Source organism: Sphaerodactylus townsendi, linkage group LG13, assembly GCF_021028975.2.
Source record: "Sphaerodactylus townsendi isolate TG3544 linkage group LG13, MPM_Stown_v2.3, whole genome shotgun sequence".
Classification (NCBI taxonomy): domain Eukaryota; kingdom Metazoa; phylum Chordata; class Lepidosauria; order Squamata; family Sphaerodactylidae; genus Sphaerodactylus; species Sphaerodactylus townsendi.
Genome location: NC_059437.1, coordinates 5,144,350 through 5,154,616, shown reverse-complemented (window position 1 = coordinate 5,154,616; position 10,267 = coordinate 5,144,350). Strand labels below are relative to the sequence as shown.

At 44.3% G+C, this 10,267-nt stretch overlaps 1 protein-coding gene across 1 annotated transcript in view; it reads left to right on the top strand.

Moving 5' to 3' along the window:
- The window catches only part of LOC125442928 (collagen alpha-5(IV) chain-like), a 105,222-nt gene that overhangs the window by 53,709 nt on the left and 41,246 nt on the right, over positions 1-10,267 (top strand). Inside the window, exon 2 of the mRNA XM_048514718.1 lies at positions 812-871. Coding sequence (XP_048370675.1) covers positions 812-871 — 60 coding nt within the window. The remainder of the gene's footprint in view (positions 1-811; positions 872-10,267) is intronic.

Sequence of the window (10,267 nt, the reverse complement as noted above, 5' to 3'; positions counted from 1 at the left end):
GCTCTGTGGAAGGAGGGCCATGATAAGTAAAATGATATTTGACTTAATGAGCGGAAAACCTTTCGAAGGGTTGATTAAGAAGGCACCCCAAAGATTGTTCATTCCATGCATCCTCTTAGGTGGCACCCCATGTGTAAGAGAGGCCCATATTTTTTAAAAGTGTTTTTTTGCAAGCGCCTTGGTGTTACAATAAATATTTGTATTAAAATGTACAGAAAATAAATGTCTGAGCAAGTTTTTCATGCTTTGTGATTGTTTCAACGCAAAAATTTTCAGGACAGAACAATAATTAAAGCCAAATGCAATATGATGTCAATAAAACTTAGGCAACAGAAGAAAGTGAACAGTGTACAGTTGGCCACCATAACTCTACAAAAGTGTTGCCTGCATACAAGTTTGAAATTGTCCTTGTTTTAGGAATGATCACTTGTGATTAGAAGAAGAAGAGTTTGGATTTATATCCCCCCTTTCTCTCCTGCAGGAGACTCAAAGGGGCTGACAATCTCCTCCCCCCCTCACAACAAACACCCTGTGAGGTAGGTGGGGCTGAGAGATCTCAGAAGAACTGAGACTAGCCCAAGGTCACCCAGCTGGCGTGTGTTGGGAGTGCACAGGCTCATCTGAATACCCCAGATAAGCCTCCACAGCTCAAGTGGCAGAGCAGGGAATCAAACTCAGTTCCTCCAGTTTAGAGTGCACCTGCTATTAACCACTACACCACGCTGGCTCTCCCCCCACCTAGTCACTGTGGCTTTGAGAATCATTTTCACGGAGTACCACCTAATGCCTTTCTTTTCAATCCCTTGTCTAGGCGTGCCACGGATGCGTTTCAGGATCCAAATGTGACTGCAGTGGAGTGAAAGGAGAAAAGGTGAGCATTTGAGTTTTTGTCCAGCACAGGGGTCAGCAACCTTTACCACCCAAAGAGCCATTTGGACCCATTTTCCACGGCCCTGAAGATCTGCCGAGCCAGAGAGGCAGCTCTACCGAGCCACAGAGCCACCTCCAGTTTGGCCCCTCCACTCACCTTTCCTGGAGGGACACGCCCATGCTACCCTCCGACCTCCAGGCCACGCGGAGCCGCAGTATAAGGCTGAAAGAGCCGCATGCGGCTCCGGAGCCATGGGTTGCAGACCCCTGGTCTAGCATCTAAGCACATGCACTATGTTTGGAGAGCTTCACAGTTTCCTGGCTCCTTCTGGATTCCTATTTTAAAAATCAGCATGAAAATGTTACTACCCGGTTATGCAGAAGGTGGTAGTGGGAGACTTTCCTGGGGAATGTACAGCGTGGTTTAGCAGTGTTTGATCTAATCTCAGATGCCATACAACTTACACTCACTGATAAATCCATTCATGGACATTGGGCTGTACCATTTTTCCTTCCCTATTGAATGTTCTCCCTTTTTTTTTGTTCTAGTTGGATATCAATCAATCTATTTATTTTTATAGTATTCGACAGCAGATACAACAAATTATAGCATTAGATCTCACCAATCATATAAACACCCATTAACAATTAAAAGGCATACATATTTTTGCCATTAGTTTATAGTTTAATTCCATTAATTGATAGTTTTAAAGTCCTATATAAATCTTATAATTAATACATTAAAATTTATATGTTAAAATGTATTAAAATATCCACATATACCTAGCTGCTGCTGGGTGAACGTGAGGGGCTCATGGGACAAGCCCTGGCAGCAGTGGTGGGATCCAAAATTTTAGTAACAGGTTCCCATGGTGGTGGGATTCAAACTGTGGCGTAGCGCCAATGGGGCTGGGTGGGGCACGACGGGGGCGTGACTGGGCATTCTGTGGGCGGGGCATTCCTGGGCGGGGCTGCGACAAGGACGCAGCCGCTGCGCCAGTCCTTGGGTGGGAAATGAATGCACGCAGGCGCAGGCTGCCACGCACGCCGGTGCACTCCTGCTAGACTGCTTCAAGATCTGCGCGCTACTGCTGAGAGGAGGGGCGTAACTAAGGCAAAAATCACGTGGCAAAATCACCAATTAGTAACCCCCTCTCGGCACACACACATAATTAGTAACCTACTCTCGGGAACCTGTGAGAACCTGCTGGATCCCACCTCTGCCTGGCAGGTACTTAGTGGAGTCGGGGAGAGAGAAAAGGGAGTTCTGTTAGAGGACCCTCAACAGCAGACTCCTCAGGTGCTGCCTCTGGCTTAGCAATTATATATTTTTCTGAACTAACTGGCAAGTATCGAATCTTACAAGAGTTTGCCAACCCAGGAGCCCTGCTATCCTCTCCTGTATGACCGTGGCTGATTACCCACTGACACGGGGTCCGCTGTGGGACCGGAAGTACATCGGGGCAAGAAATCTTGTCTCAACGCACGTTCTCTTTGCAGCACACCAAGAGAGGAGGCATGTCGGGGCAGGATTTCTTGTCCCAACGCGCTTCCTCTTGCCCCAAAGCGAGGGTATTTCTGTCGTAACTTTTTGCACCAGAGTAAGGTGAGGGCGGGGAACTGGTTGCAGGACCAGTTGCTGTGGGTCATCGGCCCTCGCCAGTCATCCAAGATAATCTTTGGGTCACCCTACCTTCAAAACGATACGGTTGAATGGCAACTGGCAGGAGGGTATTTCTGTAGAAAAAGCTACCAAGATTGGACTCTTTGGCTTGATATGCTTTCTTGGCGCTCTATTGCAGAAACCAGGCAAAGTCTCACACATTGGTTTAAACTTTTGGCGTTTAATCGTTTTGTGTGGCTTCCTTTTTGTAGATAAGGCCAGCCTTATTTTGAGTGAATTAAAATGAATTTTTAACTTTAAAAATTAATTGTAAAATAAAATTGCCCTGACGTAGCTAGCCCAGGGTGCCCCCGTCTTGTCAGATCTTTATTTTTTTAATTTATTATTGGTTTTATATACCGCCCTCCCCCTGAGGGCTCAGGGCGGTTCACAACAAGGTTAAAACATACATTAAAACATAATTTAAATATTAATTACATAAAAACAGAACCCATTTAAAAATGTGGATGGCGTCTGGCTACCCCCCTCCCCCCCTTGTGCCCACGGGAGGCCAGATGACATGGTAGATGTATTTTTAACCAGGCTGGCCAAACGCCTGGCGGAACAGGTCCGTCTTGCAGGCCCTGCAGAAACTCTGTAAGTCCCGCAGGGCCCTGATCTCCCTAGGGAGCCTGTTCCACCAGGTAGGGGCCAGGGCTGAAAAGGCCCTGCCCCTCGTCGAGGCCAGCCTGATCATTTTGGGGCCAGGGATCACGAGTAGATCCTCCTCCGAGGAGCGGAGGGGCCTACCGGGGCAATATGGGGAGAGGCGGTCCCTCAGATCTTGGCCCTAACCTGAATAGCCCAGGCTATCCCAATCTTGTTAGATCTTGGAAGCTAAGCAAAGTCAACCCTTCTTAGTATTTGGATGAGAGACCACCCCTGAAGTCCAGGGTCAGGACGCAAGAAGCAGGCAATGGCATATTTCTCACCTTGATAATCCTGCAGGTTGTGATAACTCAGCTGTGACCTGATGGGGGAAAAACAGTTTTAATATGCTTGTCTAGATACATTAAAATTATACACACACACACACACACACACACACACACACACACACACACACACACAGAATTATATATGTAATACCTTATGTACTATGTGTGTGGTGGAGTGGCATATAGGGTATACACTAGTTATGTGGCCCCTTGGATTGATGGTAATAGAGTGCATGGTTCTCCTTAGGTCACAAAGAGGGAACCACTGCTCTAACCCCGTGGTGGCGAACCTTTGGCACTCCAGATGTTATGGACTACAATTCCCATCAGCCCCTGCCAGCTTGGCCACCACTGCACCATTATAAACATTGACCCATAGGCCATTCATTCAAGCTCATTTCTGTTCAAAGAGGCATTTGGGAATTTGCCTAACAGGTACAACACTCACTTCCTTGGAGACGGACCTTTCCTTCCTGGAGGGATTAAAAATGTATTTACATTACCTTTTGGTGGCTGGGTTGTTGAAAGTTTTTGTTTTAGTCTGATTAATGTTTTTTCTGGAAATGGGCTGAAAATCAGTATGTGTCCTACTCTTTGGTGTTCCAAAAAGACTGTAGCTTCTGATTAATTAGCTAGTTAATTGGCATTTTTCAATATTGCCCTGACCTGGATGGTCCAGGGCAGGGGTAGGGAACCTGCGGCTCGAGAGCCGCATGCGGCTCTTCTGCCCTTGCACTGCGGCTCCATGAGCCAAGCCGCTGGTCCCATCCTTGCCCGCCCTGCAGGCAGCACGGTGGGTGCACCAACTGACCGCGGCCGGCTGGGCTGTGCCACGGGCTTCCCCTCTCGCCTGCCCCATTGGAGCGGGGTGGGTGCTTTCCCGGTGGCCGGCAAGGCCAAGCCACTGGCCCCATCCTTGCCCGCCCTGCAAACAGCAGGGCGGATGCATCCATGCGCTTCTCAGAATGAGCGGAGTAAAAGGTTAAAAAACCCAATATATACAGTGTTATCTTTATTTTAAATGTCAAAAATTATTTGCGGCTCCAAGTGTTTTCTTTTCCCATGGAAAACGGGTCCAAATGGCTCTTTGAGTGTTAAAGGTTCCCTACCCCTGGTCCAGGGTAGCCAAATCTTGTCAGACCTCTAAAGCAGGGGTCTTCAAACTATGGCCCTCCAGATGTTCATGGACTACAATTCCCATCAGCCCCTGCCAGCATGGCCAAGTGGTAGGGCTCATGGGAATTGTAGTCTATGAACATCTGGAGGGCCATAGTTTGAAGACCCCTGCTCTAAAGCTATGCAAGGTCAGCCCTAGTTACTGCTTGGGTGGGAGGCTACTGAGGAAGTTGAGGGTTGCTCCAGAGACAAACAGTAGCTAACCACCTCTGAATGTCTCTTACCTTGTTATACTGTTGTGTTTTTGTTGGAAGCCCTTGTTGGAAAAGGGTGAGTATAAATGAAATCAATAAACAAATCCTCTGTATTTTGGAATAACAAACTGTTCTACTTTTGAACGCATAACTTGAACTTTATATATAAGGAAGTGATTTTTTGATCCCTTTTGCAGCACAAAAGAGTAATTGTAAAGTTGTCTAGATTACTCACCTCTCAAATACAGGTAGTATGCCCACTGTATCATTACTCATAATTGCTGTCTTCGTACACAAAAGATGTAATCTATTTCAAATTTGGTGGTGTGTGTTTAGCCCGAATGAAGTGTTCTGGCATATTGTTACACATATGCACACACAAGGAATTATTTTGTTTGTGTATTTTTTAAAGACCAACCTCGTTTAACCTTTCGCCGCTGCCAAAAAAAAAGTAATCCTTAGGCTGAACACACGTACATATACAATGAAGGATTGGAAAACATATTTGCCAAGGTATGATCTCACATGCCTGAACCACCTGGATAGAAAGGTGGGGCACACAGGATAACTTCTAAGATTAAACAACCCTAAATAGCCCATTGAAAAAAAAAGGATTCCTGCACAAGCATTGGGGGGGGGGGGGGGATATTGAAACAGTAACCACAGTCAATTAAACTGAGCAAAACCACATTTGTGTCTTTCAATGTTGTTGGGAAATTCAGTCTCAAGAGGATCTTAAGAGGCAATGAACCTGAATACTGCATCGTGCAGGAGTCACAAATAACCATTTTTCACTGTGGTTAAAAAGGGAATTAAGAGTTCGGGTTTCTATTTTAGCTTTCCGTATATAAAACTTTCAAGTGTAGGAAGATGATAAAATGCAGTACTTTCATATAAGAAGAAGAAGAAGAAGAGTTTGGATTTATATCCCCCCTTTCTCTCCTGCAGGAGACTCAAAGGGGGTGACAATCTCCTCGCCCTTCCCCCATCACAACAAACACCCTGTGAGGTAGGTGGGGCTGAGAGAGCTCTGAGAAGCTGTGACTAATGTAGTCACAAGCCTTTATTGGCATAAAATAAACATACAAAATCAGCATACAAAATTTGCCCATTATTGCTCACAATTATAGACACTGGTACTAAAATACTAAATACTAAAATATATACATGGTCCTTCTGTAACTATAGGACATTCCTTCAGCTAAGTTAACTCACTTAAACGTCATCGGATACTGACAGAAGCTAGAAAAATTACTGCTGGCTATATGTGGTCATAATACATAGACATTGGTTGGTATTCATCTAGACTTACGTCTATTATTGTTAGCAGAAATTTTGCTACATTCTCACACACTGTGGGATCCATGTTGTTCAAAAGCATAGGTATCTTAAGAGCATCAGTTAGATTGTTATACAGAAATGGGATAAGTGCAGATTGTGACATTCTGATTTTTGCAAACCTTACACAATGAAAGAGGGTATGATCGAGTGTCTCCACCTGACCCATATTGCATGGACATAGCCTCCTCTGTTTATCAATTTGTTGATATCTGCCATAGAGCAGCATAGAAGGCATTAGATTGAATCTGGCCAGTGTTAAAGCTCTTCTTAATTTAGGGTTGGTGATCCACTGTAAATAATTGGCCATGTGTCCTTGTTCAATTGGAATAAGCAGGGTCAGGGGGGAACACGTTTTCCTCGCAGCTGTTATCATATCCCGATACTCTTGTTCTAATAGCTTAGTTTTCAAGCAGCTATATGCTTCTGATAGGGAAAGAGGGACTAACGACTCTAATGAAAAGCCAAGAGTGTTGATTTTTCCCTCAACTAGTTTCAGCCACCTAGAATTTGCATAGTCGGAAAGCATGAGGTGTAACAAACTGGAGTGATCCTGCAGATAGTGGATACGTAGCCAGTATCTGACAGTTCTCAGCCAGGCCATCGTGGCATATGATATTTGCCCGAGTTCTAAACATAGGGCTGCATATGAAGCACAATTTGGTAAGCCCATAATTTTGTGGAAGAAACGGGACTGGGCTGTGTTTATATTTTTGTTTATAGCTCCGATCCAAATAGGTGCTCCATAGAGGAGCTGAGAGCCGCATTTAGCATTGAACACCTTCAATGCGGATGGTATATACTGGTGGCCCACAGTGAAAAAGAAACGCTGAATTGCTAGGGCACTGTTGTTAGCTGCAGCGAGTGCTAATTTCCTATGTACTGCCCAATTAAGGTTGCTAGTAAGAGTTATGCCCAAATATTTGAACTGGTTAACTTGTTCTATGGGTCTGTTATTGATGGTCCATGTATGACTAGGGGGTCTTCTAGCGAAGACCAATATTTTGGTTTTTTCATAGTTAATTACCAGTTCGTTCCTCTTACAATATTCAGCACAGCAATTTAAGAGACGAGTGAGACCAACTTTAGTGTGGGAAAGAAGAACAGTGTCGTCAGCATACAGTAACGCGGGCACGTGTTTAGTGCTTAGTTTGGGAACATGCCCATTGGCCTTCTGGAGGGTTGGCACTAGATCACTAAGGAATATATTGAACAAAGTGGGGGCCAATGTACAGCCTTGTTTGACCCCTCTGGTTGTGATGATATTTTCTGTGAGCGGTCCTTTTGTTGCGGCTCTTATTCTGCAGCTAGTGCAAGTGTGTAACTGTTTTATAAGAAACAGTAGTCTGGGGTCCATGTGTAACGCCGTCAATTTTCTCCACAGTAGGGCTCTAGATATGGAGTCAAATGCCCCTTTTAAATCCAGGAAGGCTGCAAACAGTTTACGGTTATTATGAGTTATACTTTTGTTAGCTAAGTGTGCTAAAACTGTTACATGATCCAGTGTTGATTTATTTTTAGTGAATCCAATTTGCTCCGGTCCTATTACTTCTGCTTGCTTGACCCAATCTTCCACTCTCCTAAGGAGTAGTTTTGCATATAGTTTGCCAATTACAGATAATAGGCTTATAGGGCGATAGTTTGAAGGATTAGTAAAATCACCCTTTTTGTAGATTGGGACAACTATAGACGCCAGCCACATCTTTGGGATGCGGCCCGTGTTATTTACGTGGGTAAATAAGGAAGCCAGAGTTGTAGCCCACCACTCGGGTGAGGATTTAAGTATTTCTGGTATTATTGCATCAGGACCTGGGGCCTTACCGCTTTTCAAACCACTGATTAGTTTACTCACTTCTTGAGGATTAACCTCAGGCCAATCTGGTAGCTCCTCTGGTATTGAAGTGGAATCAGGGTATTCAGTTAGGCTAGCCTTGAACAGATTAGAAAAATAACTGAACCATCGGTCTAGTGAAATATGGGGCAACTGGATACTGCACGTTTGGGCCCTTCTATTTATGATCTGCCAGAATTGCTTAATGTTATTTGTTAAAGTGGCTTGATATAGTTGTTCCCACTGCTGTTCGAATTGATTTTTTCGTTTCCATTGTACCATAATTTGAAAATCCTTTTTCAGTTGGGTTATATTGCTGAGTAGCTTTTCCTCACCTGTGCTGCGGTAACTTCTATATAGTGATCGTATTAAGTTGTTAAATTCAATACAGTAGCGATCAAACCATTCTCTATGACCGTTTACAGCCTTAGATTTGGTCGAGGAGACGGCTTGAAGTTCCCCTGCTAAATTTGAAACTAGTTGTTCAAAATGATGTATTCCACGTTCTGGTGTGTCAGCCTGTAATATATTCTCTTTTAATTTATTAAATGTAAAAGAGCTAAGTAGTGTTTCTGTAGCAGCTGCCACCTGAGGTGACCATGTTATTTTCTGATGCCTAAAGTTGGTGGGGTCCTCTGTATTAGTCTTTACCTCAAATGAAAAAGTTACATTGAGTGGAAGATGATCACTTAGCAATAAGTCCCCAACGCTAAAAGATGTGACACACTGGTGTAGATAGGGGGATATTAAGATGTAATCGATCACGCTAGCACCGAGCGAGTTTACCAAGGTAAAGCTATCTGCATTCCTATAGCACTTGAGGCCGTTTAACCATAATTTGTTAAATTTGATGGCAAATTTGATTAACTGAATTCCTGCCGCATTCACGAGAGAGTCCTTTGAGGAGCGAAGAGCTGGGGTTAGAAGAAGCTGTACGAGATCGTCCTCCTGATTCAAATGGGCCAAAGTGGTAGAAAGGTCCGTACCCACTCTGGCGTTAAAATCGCCTACCAGGATCACCTCCGTAGATGGTTGTTTATTTTCTAAATTTTCTACAAATGATGATATCCTACTCCATGTGTTGATTAAGGAGTCTCGTGTCAATCCAGCAGGTATATACAAGTTCACTATAATCATGTGAAGAGCTTCCCCCTCTACCCAAACAGCCTGTGCAAGAGGGGGACATGAGTCGAGAGGAGTTGCTTTGATGCTGTTGGCTACAAATAGTGAAAGTCCTCCAGAATAACGACCAAACTTGGATACTCTTGTAGCAGGAAGAGAGTATTGTTGGTAGCCATTTAAGGCAAGCTCTGAATTGGACCAAGTTTCTTGTAAGGCTATAAACGTAAATTTTTGTAGATAAGTGAGGAAATCACGATTATCGCATTTCTTGATCCATCCGGCTATATTCCACGAGATGAGGGAAATCACATCTCTTCTCTGACTTGGATTTGGAGATACTTCCCCCCATGCTGTGTTGGTCCCAGATTGGCTAAGAGATTTTGATAAGGGTTGGCGTCACTGAGATTGGTCTATGGTTGTAATTTCGTGGTCATTTTGGACCACACAACCATTACCTTGTAGCCTAATCGGGTCTGGCATGGAGGTATGTGTATCTGAAGCCGTGGAAGAATAGTCAATTATAATCTCTTTGGTGGGGCTTGGCTGAGTTGTATTATCCAAGAAGCTCTTAAATGCATGTATTTCAATCGGTACTTGAATGGAAATCCCAGATGATCTGTTATTATCTATAACCTGATCTGTCTTCTGAGACGTAGTAACCTCCTTTGACAGAGGGATGCTGATGTTTGGGTGGGCTTCTGTTGATTGAAGTGGGGTCATCCTCAGCTCTTTCAGTTCCTCGAACCAAGATTTCTTTGGAGTTTTTAGGAGAGTATCTTTATCCAGTACATTTGTGGACCTGAGGTCTACCTCCCAATGTAAGGGGGAGGTTTGATGATATACATTCTCAAGTGCTAGAGAGGTAGCCGCCTGGATAGGTGTTGGAGTAAGATCAGTATTTGTTGGGGAACAGTGTGTTTCACCGTGAGCTGCTGTGGGTGGCTTTGACACAGGCTCTGGCATTGTAATAGGGTGGTTTGTGATCTTGGCGAGGTGCAGCCTCAAGGCCTTTGTAGTAGGGCTGGTTGAATAAGGGTTGCCTTTAGCCTGACTGGCAGTCCCCCCTTTACTTATGGGCACACAATTTGCTTCATTAGGAGAGTTATCTGGAGAGCAGTATCTTTGAATTGCAGGA